The following is a 24,015-nucleotide window of genomic DNA, read 5'->3' on the forward strand; positions in this document are numbered from 1 at the left end:
CGTGGCCACCACTGTCTGGGATCAAAGCTACGAACTCGTGCTCGGCAGCAGAGAAGGGCCGTAAGACACCTAGGCAAGCAAACCTCGTAATGCTACCTTTCAATTTATAGGAACCAGTGAATTTCCTCTCCTTAGTTCTCCTTGGCTTCATTACTTGTCAACACTCATGATTGAGGACCTCAAATCCCATTATTATTCTAGTTTGTTGCCCATTGAGGGCCTTGATGCCACGAGGCAGCATACGAGGGTTTATTGGCCTTTAGCTCAATTCATGCCATGTTCACATACTATGCAACACTTGTGGTTGAAACGATGCCCCATATCTGCCACCGTGGCTGTGAGTGGCAATGGCTAACACGCCAGGAGCTAGGCCTACCGTGCATACACAAATGCCTGAACAGGAGGATGGCTGCCACTGTAGCTCAATGCTAACGCATGCTCGCACCAGCGGCAAGTTGTCATTTCTCTCACTTTTATCTCTCTGTTCCTTTATTAAGAATATGAAGTTTATCACAAATTTCACCATCATTCGCAATTCACTCTACGTTAAAAAAGTAATGGCTAATTTCCCCTATGCTTTCCTTGTCTTCATTTTCTGTTGGCTTCATATGATTGCAACTACAGCTACCCAAGCGCATGTCCACTTGGGTAGATCACGTCCACTTGGAGCAACCGCCATGCCAGTGAACAATGTCTCGGCTGATTGGACCTTTGCAGTGCTGTAACCGATGCGACACCTGTGTCAGCGTGCTGCTTCCAAGGCACTAATGAGGGGCATGAAGTCGACGTAAGGGTCCACACGACCGTCTGTCACTGGAGGTGCAGGCAGCGGGGCCTCCTCCTCGCACAGCGACACCACCTGTGGGAAGTGAGCCACACACATCACGTCTGGTCCCCAGCTTTTCTTAGAACGAATGCTCTGCCACCTGCTTCTCACACGAAAAACGGTGATACATGCAGAGTATAAGGCTGTGGACTAAGCTGCAGCAGCAAATAAAGGCTATAAAGCCACAAACAGGCATGAAATGTTCCGGCATGGCTGTCATTCACGAACCAGTTCTGTTGATGACTATGGTGATGCAGACTCCGCTGCTTCATTTTGGTTTGACACTAGTTGCCGTTTTTGCTCTTTTGTGTAGCACATTTGCGGTGCTTGCCAAGCTCCAAGAGTTGTCTGAAGTAACCAGTGTGTAGCCAAATACATTCGAATTAATGAGACTTTGATTCCATTAAGTAATGAATACGCCTGCCGGGACCAGAGGACAAGTCTGAATTACTGCATTGAGGTTCCACTTACGAAGACTTTAAGGCACCCGTTGTCGCTCACTGATAGTGACCGCTTTGACACCGTGGCAAAGCAAGTCGCGGATGGCAATTAGAAAAGAGGAGTTTTGTGAATAAGGGCCAAGCTTATGCAGTTGGTAGTTGGTGTTTGTCCTGTCATGGACATTCTTGGACCAAGCCTTTCTTTTGCTGCAGTTAGAGTGTATCTCTAAAAAACACACACCCCGTTTTGTGGCATTACTCAGTCTGGTGCTTACCATGAGTGTGAGCTCATGAGGCCAGCCAGCTGGCAGCTTGCAATGGTCGAGCAGTTGAGACAGCGCCTGTCGGGCGCTTCCGGGCTGCGATGCCAACTTTGCAACCAGTTGGTTCGCCTCCTGCATGGTTTACACAAACACGCACAACATTGTACACTGGGCTTATGTCAGGCAGGCGGCAAAGAAGTTATGCTTCGGTACCACTTTAAGATCTTTTTTTTTTTTTTCGAAGCTTGCTCATTAGCATAAACATCAAGTTCCCAGTCTGCTCACTTGGTTTGCAAGTCCCGAGCAGTTAAGGGCTGTGCAGAGGCCATCCGAAAGGAAGACAAGCCGGCAGCCTGGCTCCACACTCAGCGGGCCGCACATTTCTGGCTCGTTTGACACTGGGTCAGGCCTGCGAAAACACAAGGCCACACTGCAGCCTGAGAGCGAAGTGAAGCTCATCCAAGCTATTCTGATTGCACGTCATCCAAGTCGAAACAATGGCACGTGAACAGTGCTCAAGCAAAACAATGGATGTAATTGACTAACTAACAGATGCCCGCTCACTTGGTTGCACAGTAAACGTGGTGGCTTAATTTAACAAACGAAAAGCCCATCTCTAGGTCTCCGTCCTTTTCGCATGTAGGCTACATGGCTAGGTGGACGTTTAGCAGTGAGAAAGTTTTGCAGAGTAATTTCTCTGACTGCCTGAAATGCACTACTTCACCTTTTTATTCTCTTTAGACCACAAATCGGCACATTGAAGCCGAGGTGAAGTGATGCCTACTTAGCTGAAGTCCAAAGAATGGCACCACTTTCAAGATATCTGTCTTGAAGATCTGCTGTGAAACACATTGGCATTCCAGCTTGCAGTTTCCCAAAGGCGGTCCCCTAGCAGTTCGGGAAAATCTTAACCAGAATGCCAATGCATACATTAGCAAATTTTGGGGAAGAATATCTCAACGTGGACATCGCACTTCATTGCTGCTCGGCTTCAATTTAGCAGTTGCAACATGTAACAGGAAATAACTAGAAGGCCAGTTAGCATGTTTCTAATAATGAGCTAAATTATTGTTAAACCTAGTGACCTAGTTAAACCTAGTTATTATTAAAGATGGCGACATTGGTGTTGCGTGAAATGCTGCTGATGCCTTTCTGCACTGTTGTTATTTCATGTGTGCAGCACTGTTTAGCGAGCTGTTCACGGAAGACCAAGTCTGGTGCTACTTTGCACAATGTAAACTGTTACGCGCGCATATTGTTTGCTGGCACACATTCATTACATGCATGTCTCTCAGATCTGTACACAACAAAACTACGATTTTATTAAGCTGCCGCGCATTCCCACCAGTTCTCTTTCCCTTCTGTAGTTGTGTGCGCATATATAAACAAATGCCCGCTTACATGTGTCCGCAGTGCAAGGATTTAGCGTGATGTATGCTTTGGCTGAACCTTTACTTGAACTTGCTTTTTTTGCACCCGATGTCGGCAAAAAAATAGCAAGGCTAACGTTTCGCCGGGGCACTGCCTGCCGGATGGGTTGGTGCGCGAACACAGTTGGCATTGTGTCTGGCTGCAGCCTAAGCTCTTTCACGAGTATTCCAAACTCAGCGATTGTCACTGCAGCAGTGTGGCGTGAAGTGTTCTGAGAACAAAACAAAGGCGTCAGATGAGCGCCAGTCTGCCTGCCCTAGGTGGATTTTCAATCAGTAACCATAGCGCACACTGTCTGATTATGGTATCTACCCATAGCTCACACTGTCTGATTATGGTATCTACCCGTTTCTAATGTGCACCTTTCTTTTTTTTTTTTCAAAGGAAAATTGGGCCGAATATTGCCTGCATGGTGCAATTGAATATGAAGTGGTGTTGTATGCTTTGCCGTATAACACGGGTGTATTACGGCGGAGCTGACTCTAAAAACCGTGCGGCGAAGCTAACTTCAAACAACCGGCTGCCAATGTGCAACACGTATTAGACCCTTGGCCATTTTTCTTGAAAAAAAAAAAATCAGGTGCGCATTAGATTTCTACTTTTTTAAGAGCTTTAACGTAATTTGTACGTTATTCTACTTCTGACACATAAAAAGTGGGCGCGCATTTGATTGGGGGGCGTGTTAGAAGAGGACAAATACTGACAAATTAATCAGGGGTGTGCTTTGGTGTTTTTTTCTGCATGCTGTTTAATTCGATCTGCCAGATAATTTGATAGATTTTGTTGGTCCCGTCAGGGTCGAATGGAAATTGACTGTGTATAAGTCGCACAAGTATTAAAATGCCCCTATTTTAACTCAAACTCATACACAGCGAGCCCTAGGAGCTAACATCAGTACCAATGGTCGCTCCGCTGTTAATACAAAGTTCAGTTTCTGTCAGAATACTGCCATGCACGGTTTCTTGTACTAGAAAACAAACTCGCGTAATGGAAGCGTTGGCATGCATGGTTTTATACACATTTCAGTTGCACCACTGGATAAGATGCACCGGCAAAAGTTCTGGGAAAAAATTATACTTAGAAAGATGCAGTACATATAATGTTTAAAGCCACTTTTAAAAAAAATCTTGCATTAATAAATAATCTACTGTGCCTGGCTTCAAGCTGCACATAACCACAGCAACATAGGTAATCGCAGTGACAGGTCACAGCAACAAGACATCAAAGCAAGTAGTTGCAAAAGCCAAGCAGGCTTTCACAGTTAACGATGGCACTAAGATTCAGCTTTGTTGATCCTCTTTAACATTAATTTATTTTATTATTTTTTGCATGAACATGGTATCTCCCTAACGCGAGTTTTGCAATAGTTTCATTCACAGAGTGTCAGCCTCTTACTAATACTAAACAGATAGTCATTTCGTTAGATGAAGGTGTTGTCAAAGCCTATGATATCCCGAAGCACTGGTGTAGAAGTGGTGTCGCCACTAGTCTTATATTGGATGAGATGATGTTTGCTCATTTTGTCTTGTTCTGCCTCTTACGCCTTGCTAAACTCATGCATGAATGTTCATCTTGGAACAGCTTGTTCAACTCCATCAAGCTACTTCTGAAGACTATTTCCTCAAAGATGCACAACAGTGCATATGGAATTTAACCCTTTGAAGGCCACCGCTGTAGATGTGCTGCCGTGGAAACAAGTCTCAAATGGTCACGGACATATACGTATGGAGGTGACTGACTTAGAAAGAACATACCTTGTCAGAACAGAGTGCCACCTAGCATCACTTCATATGTTCTGCCAACTCTTGTGTCAAGGAACTTCTTACTGTGCTCCTGCCCTTTGGCTCATGTCATAACCGATTTTTCGCTTTACTTTATGGTGGCTGCCACCATGGTGGCTTAGGAGTGTTCCCATTTTGCCTAATTTACTGTCATGCACTCGCGCTTTAGAATTGGCATTGTCACACGTTTTTTCAAGTTACAGGCATTGCAAAGACTGATTTCCATCTTCTTTACTACTTCTAAGTGTTGCCTTGAGAAGCTCGCCCGCATGGCTCTCCCAGGCGTGTAATTACTTTTACTGGTGGGTGTTCGCAAACCAACCATACTGCCACGTATGGGTGTATTTTTGTAAGGCATGTCTGAGAACTGATTGTATCTCGTCTACTGTTTGAACAATTGATTACTACAAGTTGTTCCCTCGCTTTGGTTTGAAGTGAATAGCTTTCTGTGGCTCTCTCGATCGTTTCGCGGTAGGTCGGTGGTCCGACGGTGGTTGGATTTGGGTGAGGGAAGGTGAGGAAACACACCAACAGAGAGGGTGGTGCTTTCACAATCACGCTGCGAAGAGGGACGACGGAAAGAGCTAATGGGGCAGGGGTAGGGGGGGTAATCATCTGGGATTGTCACGCATGAGCTCTAGTGCAATTCAGTGTCACGGTGGGGCAGGAAAAGAAAAAAGAGGGAGAGGTGCACACTGTCGCTTCGTTAGCTCACTTGCTCATTTGGTGTAGAAAGGAGAGGGAGAGTGCATGTGCTCTCAGGCAAGCAGGGGGGAGGAGCATGAGGGAGGAGCAGTGCGGGCTGTCGCTCGCTTGATCACTGCACGTCTTGCTGGCTGACCATCGGTGGCCAGCCCATTGTAAACGATGTGGAAGATGAGAATCCCTGACTGCTTCTCGCTCGCTCGCTTGCTCATTCGTTTGGGCTACTTGCTTATGCTGACAATCATCGTCGATGGTTTCCACATAATTCTTTCTGAAAGGTGCAAACCACTGAGTTTCCTTGTGGGCGCTCACATGGCAAGCCTCACTTTCACTATAGGCGTGCATCCCGGGGCCTGCATTACTCAACGATCGACTACATTTTACATTCTTCTTGCCCTTTGTCATTGGTTTAGACGCAACTCATTGGCATGTTCGCCATCGCCTTTGCTGAGATGGGCCTCTCGGCGCAACAGACGGTACGAATGAAAAATAGAATGTGTAACATTACACAGTACGGGCCCTGGTTGCAATAAACCTACTGGGGTTCTGAAAAGTAACTGTGCAGTGAGAAAATAAACAAAAAATATGGTAATAATTATGAATGATATGGCAGTTTCACATGCAATATTAAAGCGCAAGACCTGTAGTTCGTCTGATATCTGTAGGGCGCACTCAAAGGATGAGTGCATGAGAATAATCCCCACACACTGCAGGAGCCACAGAGAGCCATTACCCGGATCGTTATCGAGAGAACTCCAGCAACCCTGCACCTAGTGTTTAACAATATGCAGCATTGTGTGCAGACAAGCCTTCAAGTTGGTGGTGGTCCTTTTTAGCATGTCTTGTTTTCAGATTCAAATTTTAAGACCACCATCTCCACTGCACAGTTACTTTACAGACACCCAGTATCAAATAAAAATAGGTTGTGTGAATTTTACATTTGAAAAAAATAATTACGATTCTTCATTTATTTATTGAAGAATAAACCATGTATAGCACTGCATAAGTTAAAAAAAAATTGTAGTACTGCCAACTAAACAATTATTTGCTTATTTCCCCCTACAGTAAGTCACTGTATATTTTAATTCTGCAATAAAAAAATTTGACCATGGGAGGATACATTACCACAAAATATTTACCCATGAAGGATCAAGGATCAGTGCAAGCAATACAGGCAATTTAACAAACACATATATACTAAATGATCACGCATGATGAATTAAACCTAAAATCTCACTGGCATGAGCACATAACAAATTGTACGTTTATAGTATTATCACAATACAAATAATGGATGCAGTGAAGGCATTTTCACACGAGGTACAACTTAACTAAAGTGAGGTTTGGCTGTACTTGCGTCAGCCAAAAATTATACTCGCACACGGCGTGCTAATAGAAATAAGAAAAACACAAAAATACAAAACAGCAGATCACTTCAGGTTTTGCCAGACAACCATTCAACTAAGGTGTGCTTGCCCTGCCATACAGATTGGACAGACGCATGCCAATGCACGTACCCGTCAGGGCGCCGCCGGTGTGGGTGTGCACCGAGGCAACGAGTGACGGGAAGGGTATCTTCGGGTAGGGCATCAATGTTCAGTCCAAGCCGCGCCAGGCGGGCCAGCTCATCTGCATTGTCCATGCTGTGCTCCACTGTTAGCAGCTGCGGCTCCTCTTCTCCTCCGCGCAACAGCAGCACTCGCGTGCGCCCTGCAACATGCGAGGGGGTAATATGGCCACACATTCCTTGCTCGTTATGTGTTTATATTCTTGTTTTCGTTTGTGTCTCCACACTATCTGCTAGATTGACAGAATAGGCCTTGTCGATGACTACGAAAATGCACCTTTGGAAGGGATGCCACCTTATCGGCATTATTGGGCATTCAGTTGTGCAAAAGATGTACGCTTGGTATCAGACCGCTGTTGTATTGTGGGCATTGTAGCTGGTATGACGAGCCAATCATTACCATACTTACAGAGGAAACTTGATGATATGACCCTGTTTCGTACAATTATCCGGTGTCAACATTTGGGATCGAAAACATAAAAATGGCCGAATACAATTACGCTTCTTCTTTACCGGTTAATACATTTCCGCATATAACAGCTGTGTCTTACCAGTACTCACCTACGGGGTGGAAATCTGGAGGCTTACAAAAAGGGTTCTACTTAAATTGAGGACGACGTAACGAGGTATGGAAAGAAGAATGATGGGTGTAACGTTAAGGGGATAAGAAGAGAGCAGATTGGGTAAGGGTACAAATGCGAGTTAATGACATCTTAGTTGAAATCAAGAAATATAAATGGGCATGGGCAGGACATGCAATGAAGGAAGGAATGAGTGAGGGAAGATAACCGATGGTGATTAAGGGTTACGGACTGGATTCCAAGGGAAGGGAAGCGTAGCAGGACGCGGCATAAAGTTAGCTGGGCGGATGAGATTAAGAAGTTTGCAGGCACGACATGGCCACAATTAATACATGACCGAGGTAGCTGGAGAAGTATCGGAGAGGCCTTTGCCCTGCAGTGGACGTAGCCAGGCTGCTGCTGATGATGATGATGACATTCCCGCAAAATGCGATTGTTTGACACCAAGATTCAGTCCATCGCCAAACTGTGATAGTATGATACGCTTTCCGGCAGCTAAATCCCGTGTGAACAAGAAAAGGCACGAGGCATGTGCGATTGGGAGCAGTAGGTGCCCTGTCATGGCAGCTTCCCTGCAGTACTTGCCCATCTGTGTCACGAAAAAATGCCGGCACACACTCAGTTTCCTCTTCCAGTACCGGCAAATCTCCTTGTGGGTTGTCATACATTTGCATTCATAGCTATTGCTGCCAACTCTATGGCAATAAGCACCTTCATCTATCTGTATCACAGGATGTAGCTCCACTGGAAGCGTACTGCATGCTTTTAATAGGTGATAACCTAAATGCGGTGTCGTTCCTTGCTGCAGGCGGCGCGAAGTGAGCATCATGTTTTGTTCTGGTGGCAGCGTAGCCATCGTATCATAACATTGCTCACCAGCTCAATTTCGTTTCGTTTTCCCGTCGCCGTCTTAAAACGCTATGTAATAGAAAAAAAAATGACAAAGCGCATCTTGGGCCACTTGAGCCCCACCAGCTCGACATGCGTCGGCATCTCGTGGCACAACGATTCTTGCTGACTAGGCACTTTGAAATTTGCTGCCAAAATGCCCCACCCAGATAAGCTGTCCACCCAGCCCGAATTTGCAGAGCGCAAACATAACCTTTCCGAAGCCACAAAAACGATAACATGCATCTAGGGCTGCTCGGGCCCCACCAACTTGACACCCATTGCATCACGTAATGCTTTGCCTTGTGTAGATGTCAACTACAATTGATCCTGCCAAATTTTTTTTGGTGGGTTTGGATTGTACGTGTTCTCAGTTATCACATTCTTTTTTCACAAGGCATATGGACAAGGTTCTACGTATAATGATCCACGTAACACATTTTCAAACTACTGGGATGCTTGCAAGTTGCTTGAGAACACACAAACATGCCCTCTAGATGGAGCTGACTGCAAACTGATTCATGTGATATGACAACCGTGCTGTCAGTATTGTTGCTACAGCTGCCAAATTACACTTCCTTCGTGGGCACAAGTTCACCCGGGAAAAGTTTACACTCTTGAAGTTTCTTCTTTCAGACTGTCTGCTTGTGGCCGACGTGTACTATCGGCGTCAAATGAAAGTTGAACAGCGGAGCGCGTGGCCCGAGCATAAGTGAAGATATAGTGCGCGCCGTCCAGTCATCACCATTGACAAGCGCGCACATCCGATTTGGCCGCACTGCGCGATCCCCCTCTAGTGAGATAATTTCGCTTCTGTCCTGGTTCTTACATTTGAAAGGCAGGAAATAAAAAATAAAAACGAAGCTAAAATATTGCAGTTTATGGCGAGTCTTGTTGCACAGATCGCCGAAACCACAAGTGCTGTCGACGTGAACAGCCGTGCGCGTGGTGCAGTTTGCACTGTCATCGCCCACACCGCGCGGGCGAATCTACCTTGCGACGACGGTGCACGGTGCGGGCGATGACGGTACAAACTGCACCACGCGCACCGCTGTTCACGCCGACAGCACTTGTGGCTTCGGCGATCTGTGCGACAAGACTCGCCGTAAATTGCAATATTTTAGCTTCGTTTTTATTTTTTATTTCCTCCCTTTCAAATGTAAGAACCAGGACAGAAGCGAAATTATCTCACTAGAGGGGGATCGCGCAGTGCGGCCAAATCGGATGTGCGCGCTTGTCAATGGTGATGACTGGACGGCGCGCACTATATCTTCACTTATGATTGGGCCACGCGCTCCGCTGTTCAACTTTCATTTGATGCCGATAGTACATGTGACAGAATGCAGCAGCACTGACGAGAGCAACTGAAAGGTTTCTTACACAAATGAATTTCATCACAGCAACTTCACAATGCACTAAAGCTCTGGTTACAGCAAATGAAGATACTGAACCAACCAAATTCAGTTCTCTTCAACTTGGCTGCATCTTCTGAACCAGTTTTCGAGTGTGCAGTGTGTGGTGGCACGCGAGCTTGCATTGTGTGAGCGCCAGCGCGCCTCATCGCCTTCGTGAATAGAACAGGTGCAGCAGCAAACCAGCTCTTGCTGTGTCCTGCGGGCATTTTATTCTTGTTATCGCAATAACCTATATTGTGGTAGTATCATGCAGTGGCAGCGAATTTGTAGCCTTGAATACCATTCTTTTCATCAGAGAACGCAGGATAATCTTATGCTGTTCAAGTGAAATAAATTAGGTATGTTACCCACATATGCTGACAAACATACATGGCCTGTACATAAAGCTTGCTAACCTTGTAAAAAAAAATTACTAGCATTTACCTGTTAACTATTTTGGTTCGTTACCTTCAAAGTAATTCGTCAAACAGTAATTTCAAATGTTCGTGAACTTTCTGGACAGACATCGTACTGGTGTCAAACTTGCATCTTGCCTCCTTATGCCAGCTGGGCTCACTGTTTTGACCAAAGTGGGAGACATATAGATTTGTGCACCATGAATTGATCAGCACAGTGCCATTTTATGTGCTACCAAGAGCTCGCACGATGCCTGTGCTTCCAAAGTAACAAGTGGAGGAGAAGAAGGAACTGGTGATGAACTCGCTCCTGCACCAAGCCAAATTGAAGAGCATGACGTACTGTCAAACAGAAGACAAAAAAGCTGCACTCCTTGAAGTAGTGCTGAGAGTGCAGGCAAAATGAAGAGGCGCGCCCGCTTGGTTCCTTGCAAAACCATCCAAATGGTGTTGCAATGGTGTTACAAGGAAAAAAAAAGAACTAGAAAGCTTGCCTTTGAGCATTCGCCATCGGCATTTCCAGGAAAACATTATGGTTACATAAGCTGCAGTTGCCGGGAAGCGTGACAAGCAATCAGAGATCTTTGAATGCAATCATGATCCAGTCTTAAAGGCGCAGTTTAAGGGTCATCCGAATTTTTTCTCGTGCAAATCCTTATCGGAGGAATCGCTGAGAAGCGTCACTGAATATTGTGGCTAGACTAATACCCCTGTCAAGCGGGCAAGTTAAGTGCACTTACGGCGAGTGCACTCAGTTTTTAAGTGCACTTTCCCAAATCTTAACGTCGCAGCCGAGTGTACTCTCAAATGAGTGCACTCAAGTCGGAGTACGTTCACGGAACGCACTTTGCTGGCCGAGTACGTAGCCTCGCCGCCAACGGTTTGAAGGAGTGCCTAGCCTCGCCGCCAACGCTTTCAACGACGCAAAATATAATGCATAGAAAAAGGACACAAAAGTTCATTTCAGTTATTGAGCAGCTTTTAACAATATAATTTGAGTTTAGCGAGAAGCGAAACAGCGCAATAAAGAAAGGAATTTATCGTGTACGCACCTAACGGCGCCAGAATGATGTGGCACAGCGGCGCCGCCATGTTCCTTCAGTCGTGTTTATTTTGGTGTGAAAGCGTGCTGACCACGCCGGTCGTGCTTTGAGCCGTGTGCGTGGCATTTTGCAGTGTAGTTAAATATCGAACTCGCCGTCTTTGCTCATATATACTCGCTCATATTCTGTTCTAGCAGGATCATGAGCAGGATCAACTGCCACCTCGCCGCACACCACCATGTTGTTTTAAATTCGCTAGGCATTCGTCTTGGCCAGCATTGACTTGCAACACAATTATAATAAAAACATCTTCGCTTTTTGTTGAGACAAATAGATGACGTTTGTTTTTATATACAGTAAAAGCTCGTTAATTCGAACCGCAAGGGGAAGCCGCTTCAATTCGAATTAACGAAAGTTCGAACTAACGAAAGTGAAGGAGGGCAACAGTACACTGCGATTTGGAAGCAGTAGGGCATGTCAGAAATTTGGCGTGTCAGAAAGTGATGGCGTGTGCCGCGGGCACACGCCATCTTCAAGTCGAAGCTCTGGGTCCGACTGTGCCACACCACCGATGTCCACCGAAACGAACGTTAGCCGAGGCTTAACACCATCACAATGAATCGCGACGGCCGATACCTCCTAAGCTGAAAACAGAGGTGCACAACCGATGAAGACTGCCGAGACAAAGACGCTGAATATGTGAAGGTGGCGAAGGCCCTGATTCGTTGGTTCTTGATTGCAAGCGCAGCTGCGACGTACTTGATTCGCTGTGTTTTGGAGCTTGCCATGCCATCTTCGCACAACATTAGCAGCTGTACAAGATTTGCAAAGCCTCCGAGATTCGCAATGGGCAAGAAGTCTCGGAGGTTACGTAGAACGGAGAGGCGGCAGCCGCAGCTGCCTTCTGGCTGACCCCGCATCGGTTAGGTTTTTTTCCGATTTTGCTTTCTCTCGCCGTTCTCTCCGTTTCGGAGGCAATACAGCCTTGTGTGTAGGCAGTAGGCGCTTTTCTCTGGCCGTGTGCGAGGTGAGCGTAGTTCGAATTATCCGTGAAGGAACCTTTTCGCGTTCGAATTAACGGACTTTTTAATACATAGACTTCTGTGGAGCTTGGCCGGACCAGATTATACAGTTCGAATTATCCATAAATTCGAATTATTGAAGTTCGAATTAACGAGCTTTCACTGTATAATTCTACTTAAAACAATCGCTTTTTAGCAGCTTTCTCTTGTTAATTTACACCTTTAAATATGCGCTCTTAGTCTGTCGCTATTTTTTTTTTTTTTACTGCGAGTGCGCTCTGTTTTCCCGTTAAGAAGCGCGTTGCCTAAAGTGTGACTCAAGGTCCTGAAGTGCACTCCCCGTAAGTGCACTTAACTTGCCCGCTTGACAGGGGTATAAGTAGTTTGGTTTAGAGGTGGTTATGGTAAGGATCTTTGAATGCAGTCGCGTTCCAGTCTTAAAGGCACAGCTTAAGGGTCCTCTGAATTTTTTTCTCGTGCAACTCCTTACCAGAGGAATCGCTGAGAAGCGTCGCTGAATATTGTGGCTAGACTAGGTACTTTGGTTAAGAGGTGGCGCTGCCCTTGAATGGACTGACAACTGGCCAGAACGTGTTAGGAGACATTGATGGAAATGAAATGCTCATGACTTATAGTGATAGTATCGAGCAAATTGTTTGCAACTTGAATAGGAACTATAATTTTAAATAGGCAAAGAAAGTTTCAAAAACCAGTAAGTGGTGCAAACTGGTGGTGAAGCCTTGGTACTGTTAAGTACTGCATACCTATTGCTTAAGATTGGAGTTTGTATATTACTAGGCCTTTGGGCTTTATTCTATGCGTATTATGAAGTAAAACAGGTCCATGCCAACAAGCGACGCTCGTGCCCCTCTGTGCATGGCAATGCACATGATTGCTCTTATATGCACGTGAAATTCTGAGCATGCATGCAAGCTAAAATCCTTGTTCTAGCTAGCTCAGGTCTTCAAGAGACGACATGCTTTGGAAATCAGAAGCGCACACATGGCTACAGCAACACGCTGAACTGTATATCATGTGTAAAAGCGTCATTTCGCTTTAGAGAACTTAACTTGGCTTAGCTAAAAAACACCTTTGACTTGTTAATGACCAAATCCGCCGGACAAGAAACCACGAAAGCACGTAGCGATTATTGCAGAAATAATTTAACACTTCAGAAAACATGAATCGCTAAAACAGTGGCATGATGAGCAAAATAATACTTTCTCACAGCTATGACTGCACTGGTCTGCCTCCCATCGATGCTGGCGTATAATCACTATTGTGCTCGCCTATCAGTTTCCAGCATGCTTTCAGTGAACAACTCACATCCTCAATGCAGATCAAAACTCTCTGCCCGGTAAGCTTTCCATTGGTAAGCTTTCCACTGCAGTAAAAAAGGTGGGTAGCATAAAAATTGGTTGTCAGTCTTTTTAACTAGGATGACTGAGGAGAAACAGGGTGAAGGTGTATTTTATGACTGCAGTGGTAAGTGTCCAAAGCTAACACGATGACAGTTTTCTTGGAAATCTCCCATGTCATAACTGCATACATTTCCTTTGCAGACTTTTCTGGCCCTGCCAATCTACTGCCACAAACAAGTTCTAACTAGTCAACACTTCTCTTCATTCATGCAAAGTGTTTCTCATGCAGCAATAGGTTCTAGAAGTGGCTCTCAGGGTACAATATACAGTGGAACCCCGTTCATACGTTTTTCACCGGACTGGGGAAAAAAAACCTAACAGCCGGGAAAACGCAACAGTGAGGAAAGCTGCGAAAATGAATGAAAAAAAGGGCAGCTTCAACTATAGACAATTTATTTCCACAGAGTGCGCTTAGAACTTAAAAAAAGTCTAGAATGATGGCTTGCCGTTTCTTTCGCTCGCTAGAAATTGCCACACGTTTCTCAATAGCCTGGAAGGCCGCATTGCTGTCAGCGTCGCTGTGAGGTGCGACGTATCTGTGGAGGAGGTCCAGAGCCGCGACGGCTTCTCCAAAGCTAGAATTTGGCCACTCCTCGGCATCATGCGGCTCGTGCTCCTCGTCGTCACCGCGCCACGGCAATGGCAACGGACGAAGGAATATCCGCGGGAAATGTTGCCCTCTTTGGCGTAATCATGCTAACCTGCTAACGATTGTTTAGTATTGCTGCGGAGTGCGCGCGTCCGAGCAGCCCGGTTGCGCGCGGCGCGGCATGGGAGAAACGTAAACAAGAGAGAAGAGCTGGCCCGATAGGCGGAGCAACGCCACGAGCAACGCCAACTTCCAGTTTCACTTTTGCTTCACAAAGAGTGACGTGAGGGCCTCTCCCGAGTTTCCTTCCGTGAATCGACCCGTCCAACAACCATGCGGTGACCGTAATCACAGTGATGATAGTGAGAGCATTTTTCAAGAATGGCCACTTAGTGGAGGCCTCTCGAACTGGCGTGCGGCTTCTTGCAGCCAGTTCTATAGCCAAGCATGGCCAAGCCCAGCCAAAACTCGTCAAAAGCCAAAATGGCGGTTGGAGTGCGTTGCCTACTTCAGCCCAGGCGGGTTCGGGGGTGCTAAGTTGCGACGTATCACGCGGGAACGTTTTCACAGCTACTACATAACAGCGGGGTTCCTTATACATTGGATCCTATGGAAGCTATGCGGGGCCGGATGAAAACGACGTAGCAGCCGGGAAAACGCAGCAGTGAGGAACGTAACAGCGGGGTTCTACTGTATCCCACATAACAGAGCTGGCATGGATTTATCGTGCACCCACCCAAGTTGGCGATGTACAGGTGCTCGCCACCCATGACGACAGCAAGTGCCAGGGAGCATCCCGACGACAGCTCTGCCTCCAGGGCGGCCAGGGAGGCCTCACCAGGACCCTGGGCGAGACGAATAGGCAGATCCAAGGGGCTCGATCTTTTTGTTACGTCACCACCATATAAGGAAGCAGACACTGAAGTCAGGGAAAGTACCGGGAAGTTGACTGTTAGGTTTAATCGAAATGTAGTAAGAGGAATGTAGTAAAGAAAAATGAAAGGGGAAGAACCAACAACTCGCCACAGGTGAGAGCCGAATCCGCATTGTCTGTCCCCTAAACGGCTTTCTTTGTGGACCCATCTGGTGTCCAAGTATCTGTGCATCATATTCCAAAAATCGCTTGACGAGACTGTGCCGCGTAATGACCAGAGATTGGCGAACATTGTTCTCGTGCACAAGTCAGGTCTTCGCAACAATGTTTCCAATTACAGGCCGATTCCTAACATCATGAATGCCCACTTCTTGCTGATTCCTAGACAATATGGTTTCCGTAACGGCTGCTCTTGTGTCACCCAACTCACAGAACTACCTAATACATGACTTAACAAGTGCACTAGATAAGGGCTTCATAGTTGATTCAGTTTTTATAGATTTTAGAAAAGCCTCCAACCTCAATCTTCACTCATTATTAATCGAAAGATTAGAATGGTACAATATAAACACATCAGTTATCACATGGATTTGACAATATTTAAATGCACAAAGTCAGGGAGTACTTAACAATGTATGCTAGCAGGAGGTTAGAGTGACGTCAGGGGTGATACAAGGTTTTGTGTTGGGCCCATGGTTCCCGATATTCAAGAGTGGTACCGGTAACGGCCTGTTGTCTTCTCTGTGGTTATTTGCACATGAATGCGTTTTATGCAGAGCAATGCAAAACCCAAGTGACTGTATTTCTTTGCAGGATGAGCTAGACAAATTTGTTCATTGATGCGACACTTGGAAGATGCACATAAATTTTGAGAAGACTGTAAGGATGTCATTTACCCGAAAACAAATTACACATGAGTTTAATTATATTATAAATGGCAACTGCATTACTCCGGTAAACAAATTTAGATACCTAGGAGTGTTTTATCAACAAATTTATCATTGGACTACCATATATGTTGCATCACAGCCAGAGCCTGTAAAAATTTAGATTTCCTGAGGAGAAACGCAAGACGATTCCCAATAGAAACTAAGCAGCTACAGCAGCAAATTAATGTCTGGTCGATACCTGAATACACTTGTACAGTACGGGACCCGTGGTTAAATAAAAATATCAAACAACTAAGGCCATAACAAACATAACAACAACATAACAACAACATAACATGCATCAAAACATTATATAACAACAAAAGCCATAAGGTTCACCCTTAACAATTACAGGCGACATTTTACATGTCCCTTGCGAAGGAGAGCCTTCAATGGGATGCACTAAAATATATGGAGGGAGAAATTAAGACTTAAAAATGTCTTGGAATATATTTTTTTCAAGAACGGGTGTACACAGGGACACATACATATTTCTACCGCATTATGTCTCTCCATGAATCAATTGCCAAACAAGGTTAGAGAATACAAGTTTAGAAATTCATTTTTTTCCGCGCACAATCTCAGAATAGAATTAACAAACCAAGTGGCCACCACTAATCCCAACTCTGTCTTCTACTCCTGGCTGTATTTTTACATTTTCATAATCCAGTATTTTAGGCTTGTTATTTGAAGTGTTTAACGTTAGACGGTTGCTTTTCATGTTCATCGTTTGTCGCTGAACATCAAAAAGGTAACATGAAAGGTAACAATTAATTTCCCCTATACTTTCTCTGGCTTCATCGAGTGTTCTTTTCTACGATGGTCACCGGGACGATGTATTGCGGGCAGTCCGAGCTCACTCAGATTGGGTCACGATAATGAAAGCTCGCACCCAACAGCAGCATACGAACCACAGCATTAAAATTTTTCACTTTGTCTCTTTTATCATAAGGGGGCTCTGAAACATTTTTTTAACACAGTAAGAGAATGTTTCTGATCTTAGGCATGAACATGCAAACGAAATATTATTCTGTTGCATGCAGCAAGGAACCTGCAATCTCACATAACTGAATGCTTGCTGTCTCTGTTTTAGCCCAGCTCTTTTCCTGCCCTGGGCAGTGTCAGCGACGACGCTGCATGCCCCCATAGGCAGCAGCCATCGGGCAGACATAAGCACACCCCTTCAGATTTTCTGGGAAATGAGGAAGCAGAGATTGTTAACACACCCTCCTTGTCCTATTGCCGCTGCATTGTTGCCCTCGAGCACCTTTGCCATGTGCCAACCTAGAAGGGCTACCATAAGCATGTTGCAGAAAAACAATAGCAAATAGAAAATAAAAAAGCAGAGAATTGCTGCCATGCCACCCCAGCAAAGACAAAGTAAAGAGTAGGAGGGGAACAGGGAAAGTATACGTGCACTGATTAATCTGCGCTCAAAAATATTTTACGGAATATATTCCTTGAGAGGCAACAAGCTAATTCCACCACATTGTTGAGTTTCAAGAAAAGGTGTGCAGGGGGCCCTTTAAACCCTGCAATGGCCAAGTGTCCCATATGCTTGGCCTTATCTAATGAGCCATTCCACCGAAAAGGGTAGACCACGTGTCTCCTGCCCCGGGCTCCAATAGTCTTACCTGGTCCGGGGCTCGGAGGAGCTCATCTCGCCGGCTCAGCGTTGGTTCCAGGCTCTGGAGCCAAGCATCGTGCACAGCCTGCAAGCTCGAACCCAGTGCTGCCTGGACCTGCATACAGAGTTTGCCCGCGCTTCAGCCTACCACTAGCGCTCTGTAGACAACTTATTGACACAGAGATGTCCGAGTTGCACAGACAGAACAGTTGTGGAGGCAACCAACGAGGAGACACAATGCAAGATAAACTTATTGCAATACCCAGTCACTGGCCCACTCCCGTAGTGCCTAAAATTTGCCCAATAACTGAGGGCAAATATTCTATAGATGTATGGACAGGCAATGTCTGGAATGTCAGAGCCTAAAACGTTCCGCAGGCGAAAATGGATGACTGTACTGGGCATGACCGATTACCAGCATATTCCACATAGCTTTCCCAACAGCGTACTGGAAAGATTAATTTGTTCAATGCCCTATAAGAATTGTCATGCAAGGCATCACCATCTGAATGAAAAACAACACAGGTATTTAAAGTAATCAAAATTACTAGGAAAGTTCACGTATTATCGCTAATTACTCCAGTGTGCAAAAGAAGGGATAGGGTGGGCGGTTTCTGAGTGTACTCTATACGGAATCTCCCACGGACCAGTGACAGCTTAACATCCTGCAGTAAAGGCTTTCTCTTAGCCATGTAGTACTTGCAGGCACAATCAACAACATTTGCAGCCAATATATCATAAGATGCAGTTGAAAGCTTTTCCTCAAAACCATCCCATTATAAGATATATATAGTCCATTACAACTGAGACACAATGTGCTGCATGGACCTGTGTAATGGCTGTGCTCATGTAACAGCCATGTCTCCTACTAAAGGGGAAAAAAGAAAGAAAGAAAAGATGAAAAAACTAGAAAAAATAAAATTCAATAGGCCGTATCAGGGAGGTAGGTGCAGTGAGGCACGTGAAACACCTTGTGCGTGCTACAGACGGTGTCTGGGCACTAAGGTACAGAAACGACATAACCAAATACACACGTTACACCTACCGCAAAATACCGTAGAAGCGCCCAGTTTCGCACAGGGGCCCAGTATTAACATTTCCAAAATTTCAGAATCCTGAAAATTATATGTCAATCGCCCACCCCTTCCAAAGCGCCCACCAGCATCAGCCAAAACATTCACCCCACTGCAGTCACTACGAGACTGCTGCGGGTGATGATGGGAATATTTGCTTCCTTGCAGTGGAAAGGGAAAGACCGATGGGGCTGAAGATAATGCAGAGTGAGAATGAACAGTCCTTCAAGGAAAAACAGTGGTTGTAGGGCTTTAGTAAGACACATCTTGATAAAGTGTGCAGCACACAGCCGTTGTTCCCACACTTCTCAAGCAATTTGCAAGGCACACGGTGTACTCCTTCACCGTCCCCAGGAAGATGGAAGTGGTCGAGCGGCATCGCGCGTTGGGAAAGAATGTGAGCTGCACCTCTCGGCATTTCAAGATCAACCCGACAAGTGCACATACCTACATTAACCCAATCTTCAGTGAGAGTGGGGTGGGTGGTTCCGCAGTATCTTACGGTATTCGTGCATTAGAAAGCTTCAATGTTTAGGTTATGTTACAGCCAGTGGGGTTCTTACAGTCTAATTTTGAAATCATGCTCCCTCCCTATTCGTAGTGAGCCCGTTTTATTTCCACAGGGTGTTTGGGCACTAGGGGCAGAGTGGTAGATGACTGACCTGCTCTGGCTGAGAGGCCTGTGTGAGGCGCTTGGCCAGCTCTCGAGGCAGCCGGCGTCCAACAAAGGGAACCAACCACCGGGTGCTACCCATTGGAGTGGCACAAAGCAGGCAACTCACACGGGCATGTGCGTTGTTCACCCTGCACACACCAGGGGGCACCAACAACACCATGTTACTCAGGCTTTAATACACACCTTGTTTTAGGGTTGCAACAACCAAAAAAAGGTGCAGTCATCAGATTTGGTGGACCATCGCATTTGGCAACTTCATTTGTGTTTCTCAATATGTGCTGCTCCTGTCTAGTATCATGACGCACCACACAACATTGCTTACACTGTGCAACAAATGAATCCAATTGCAGAAATTAAGCAGTAAATGGCTCAGATCTTAATTGTAAATATATTTCATGATGGTTTTACTTTAACACAACAAGAACATATCACCTAGAAGTGAGCACCGAAAATAGGCGCACTACTTCCTCATGCAAATTGTACATGTACCTATCTCATGCCTGCAGTCATCATGCTCCTGTGTCTCTGGCCATCAAATACGACATGAAACAGATGTGTTTTTTTCGCGCTCAATCACAATAAATGACACTTGGTACTTTTGGTACTTGTATAAATATTGACACTTTCCATCAGTCAGAATCTCATATGTACACCATTTCATGCAAATGTTACGGCAAAAGACTTGAAAAGTTACAATTTATGTACCGTTGGTGCATGGTGGGGATTGTTCAATAAATAAATAAATCAATCAAAATCTCCACCTCTCTAGCTTTAACTTTATAGTTATGCTGTTGAAAATTTTAGCACAAACTAGACACAGAGAGGTATGGAAATGTGCTACCAGCACAGATTCAAACAGAACAAATAGAAAACTAGAGTAGTGTTATGTTTCAACATTTGTTTGCATTTGTAGCCACTTCCAAATTTAGGCTCCAAAACTTCTGTTTGGGACTACACGATGCTTAGGAGCCAGTTATGGACTGACTGGACATTGCACTCCCATGAAATTATGAGTTTTTCCTTGTTCACAATTCAACTTACGCTGATGGTACACAAAAAAATGTTGCCAAAGAGTCGTCTATGTTTGCATACAGTTTATGTTAGGGTTTACAACTGCATAGATTACTGGCTTGTCAAGGCAGTGCCTTTTATTAACATTGCAGCAAGAAGAACATGTTCATGTGCACACATCCTTCTCTGGGGAAACATGCTCACCGAAACTGGAGACAGCGATTGTGAGACTCTCCTGCTGCATGCCATGAGCCCCACGTGTCTGCTGCGGGAAGCTGGACACATTCGAAAAGAAAGTGCATTGAGATGACCTCTTTAGTGTATGTATGAAAAAAAAAGAATATATATATATATATAAGAGAGAGAACAAAGCAGGGCACTGCATGAAAAATACCAGCTGCAAGGCATTTTTACCAGTGCAATTAGATGGGACAGAGATAGCATGAAAATGGACACTACACACAAAGAAGATGATGATGTCTGCTAGGCAAAAGACCATTGTTGAGAATTTCTTCTCTTTCCTTGTTTGTATCATTTGTTGACATACGCCTGATGCAAAAAGAGAATGGAATAAATTTTTCTCCTGAGAGTTTCTCGGTACCCTGGGACGCTCCTCAACTCAACTCAACGAAGGCAGTAAGAGTGACAAGAAGAACCAGTACTCAGAGGAGCCAGCTAGTGATCATCGTGCAATGGCTTCTCTGACAAGGTATTAATGTAGTAGCGACACAACATTTTTAACTTGGCATTGTGCACTCTTGAAAAAGTTTGCACCTTTGGGGCCTATCTTGTACCACAACAATAATTGTAATCTGCATTGCTTGCATTTCCTTTCTTGAAAACAATTTCACCACGTGTGGCTGCCACTTATACTATCATTGGCAAATTACACTGAGCACTGTGGGAAGAACTATCTGAATCCTCAAGCGAGCGCTCGTATTTTGCGATGCCCTGTGCCGGACACAGTGGAAGTTATGCGAAACCATCAGAATGACCGAGCAAGGACCAAGTATATCTGTTAGCTCTTTTGTTTGGCAGTTACGTGTTGTTATCGAAAGTTACAAGGATATTCCTTTTGTACAAAGGAATGAACCATGCGTAAATAAATTTCCAAATTTTGATCACAACAATGAGTGATTTATTTTGCGTGCCTCCTTCAATGCACAGTTAGTTCGGCTTCTAACACGTACAATGCAAATAATGATATGACAGTGCAATTACATAACAATACAATGTAAGTGACGAGACCTTGTGATCTGGAATCAAGTGCAAGAGATAGCATGAGCTGTCAAGAAAATCGTTGACGACAGAGCTCACCGTGTCGTTGGAGCCACTGCGACCAGAGGAGCTGGACCCGTCGGTGCTTTCGGAGCGGGTTGGCATGTCAGCTGAGCGATGGGTGAAAACAACCGACACAAATCGGTGTAAACAATCCAGCAACCGGACGACAGCACACACACACAACTACTTGCGCAACTTACGCGCCGCGTTACCGAAGGAAGCAGCCATAGAGGAAGCAGCGGCAGCTCGCGGCTATTTACGGCTGCGTTTTTGGCTGGTTTCGGCCGGTGGTTTCGGCTAACTGCACAAGCATGGACTCCGAAATTGGGCAGCGATCGCTTCGAGGGCCACCACGCATTTCACACAACGTAGTTTTACTTTCATTTCACAATGGTTGATAATGCACTTTTGAACTTTTCTACCGTTGCGAAGTACATTTTATCGGCAACGTTTTCTACTATCAACATCGTATACCACAGCGACACTCGCCGTGAACGAAGTTAATCTCGAAGGCCGTGCTTTTGCATACAGAACGATCGTTACCGGCTGTAGCTCAGAGCTGGCGTGTACAATCTACTCATAGCTTAAGATTGCTTAAGCTCACAGTTTTAAACCTTTTATTGGTTTTATCTTTCAATCTTTATCGTCTTTTGATTGATTTTATTAAAAGTGTCTACAGCATGCGGTTTTCGGGAGGGCGGAGTCGCGCCGCTCTTGTCACCATAGAGTATTCTAATTTTCTTGCCACCCGCGAAAGGGCGAAACGCGCGAAACCGGACAACTGGACCATCTGAAACGGCGTGAAACCACCAAACCACTCTGAACTTTCCATTGGATACAAACAACCGCTCGTGAACATGATTACGACGCTGGCGAAAATTTACAGCAGCAATGAATTAGAACGCACTTTTTTTGCTGCAATATTAGCTTTGTGTTTGTATGGTTGTGCTCTTCGCCACGAGGTGGCACCACGGCTCCGGCCGCGCTAAAACACCCTGATAATTTGAAAGTAGCGACACTCGCCTCCCCGCGACGCTTTCCCCCTCGATTCTCCTCGCGCGCCGGCTGCGCGGGCTGCGCACGTCACGCTTTTTCTCCTTGGCTACCGCGGTGGGGCCGCAGCATCCGACGGAGGCGCATGATTTTGGGCCAGTGGAGCGCTCCGGTGGTATAGAAAATTTTGAAAAAGAGTAATAACAACATACAAGGGGGGATGCTGAAGGTAGCGTTTATGAGGAGGTTGGTTTTTTCTTAAAGCCGCATGAGTGGGGCATAGTGGTTTAAAGGGAACTTAGAGGCGAGTTCTACGCTCCAGATATTTTTTCTGCCACAGGATGAGAGGCTTAACTTTGTGCACTTGATCTAGTATTGCTTGTGGCCCATCCCTCAGTGTTTGACATTTTTTTTTCTTGCCTGTGCGCGCATGTTCCCCACATGTGTATATTAAGCGTGCCTACTGATAACGAATTAGTCAAGAGTACATCGTCTATCATTGTGTTTGTCTTCTTAATGTAAAAGTAGCTTTTGTGCGGTGGTCGCTGAACTGCATAGGACAGTTGCGCAATTTAAGTGTGAGCAAGCGTGCGCGATCATGTGAAGTGCCCTTGAACGTTGCCTATATCAGTGAGAAAACCAAATAATAATCGTCACCCACTCATACGTGCGTGGCCGTCCAATTCAAAGCAAATTCAAGGAAAAAAGACGCAATGTGGGTTGCTAGTGCTTATCATCCGCAATAGCACGGGTATACTTGCCATTAATTTTTTTCAGGGTCTGCATCCATTATATCCAAATGACTGATGCACACATCGAGGTAAGCTGGAAAGAAACCTCCTCTACAAGCCGCTATTTTGATCTTCAGTAAAACAGGCTACGGATCCTAACAATCACGAAAGATGCGAAGTAGATGCTGTGTCTTCGCACATAATTGTTTACAGCGGAGTGCAGAATCTATAGTGCTGCATTTCCGACTGCGAGACGACGTGCGAGTTGATGGCGTCCCAACAGAATATTCAGCATATTCAGGACAGCTCATTTTTACGCAACATACAAATTGTGCAGCAAAAACGCTGATGAGCAGGCCGGAAAAAAATTATGCAGGAACTCCTCTGGAGTTGTCTGAAAATGCGTAAGTGTACCTCCCAATTTGCTCAGTTGGCTCATCCCCAAATTTAACT

General features: G+C 45.3%; 1 protein-coding gene across 1 annotated transcript; it reads right to left on the reverse strand.

Annotated features, from left to right (window-relative positions):
• Positions 1–234: 234 nt before the first annotated feature.
• On the reverse strand, positions 235–22,097 carry LOC135921756 (TGF-beta-activated kinase 1 and MAP3K7-binding protein 1-like). Its single transcript, XM_065456056.1, has 10 exons — positions 22,039–22,097; positions 21,875–21,945; positions 20,762–20,832; positions 19,533–19,674; positions 17,805–17,912; positions 15,104–15,212; positions 6,964–7,156; positions 1,815–1,938; positions 1,542–1,661; positions 235–859 (listed from the first exon to the last, which is right to left on the reverse strand). Exons 1-10 carry the CDS (start codon positions 22,064–22,066, stop codon positions 743–745), a joined length of 1,083 nt encoding a protein of 360 aa, XP_065312128.1. The 5' UTR covers positions 22,067–22,097; the 3' UTR covers positions 235–742.
• Between the last annotated feature and the right edge of the window lie 1,918 nt (positions 22,098–24,015).

The sequence above is a fragment of the Dermacentor albipictus genome, chromosome 8 (assembly GCF_038994185.2).
Source record: "Dermacentor albipictus isolate Rhodes 1998 colony chromosome 8, USDA_Dalb.pri_finalv2, whole genome shotgun sequence".
Taxonomy (NCBI): domain Eukaryota; kingdom Metazoa; phylum Arthropoda; class Arachnida; order Ixodida; family Ixodidae; genus Dermacentor; species Dermacentor albipictus.

Coding starts and splice junctions, on each gene's coding strand:
- LOC135921756 (XM_065456056.1), bottom strand. CDS start 22,066: ATGGCTGCTTCCTTCGGTAACGCGGCGC. Junction 21,946..22,038: donor TTCCTTCGGTAACGCGGCGC/GTAAGTTGCGCA, acceptor CCCATCGCTCAG/CTGACATGCCAACCCGCTCC. Junction 1,939..6,963: donor CACCGGCGGCGCCCTGACGG/GTACGTGCATTG, acceptor GTGTTTTCGCAG/GCCTGACCCAGTGTCAAACG.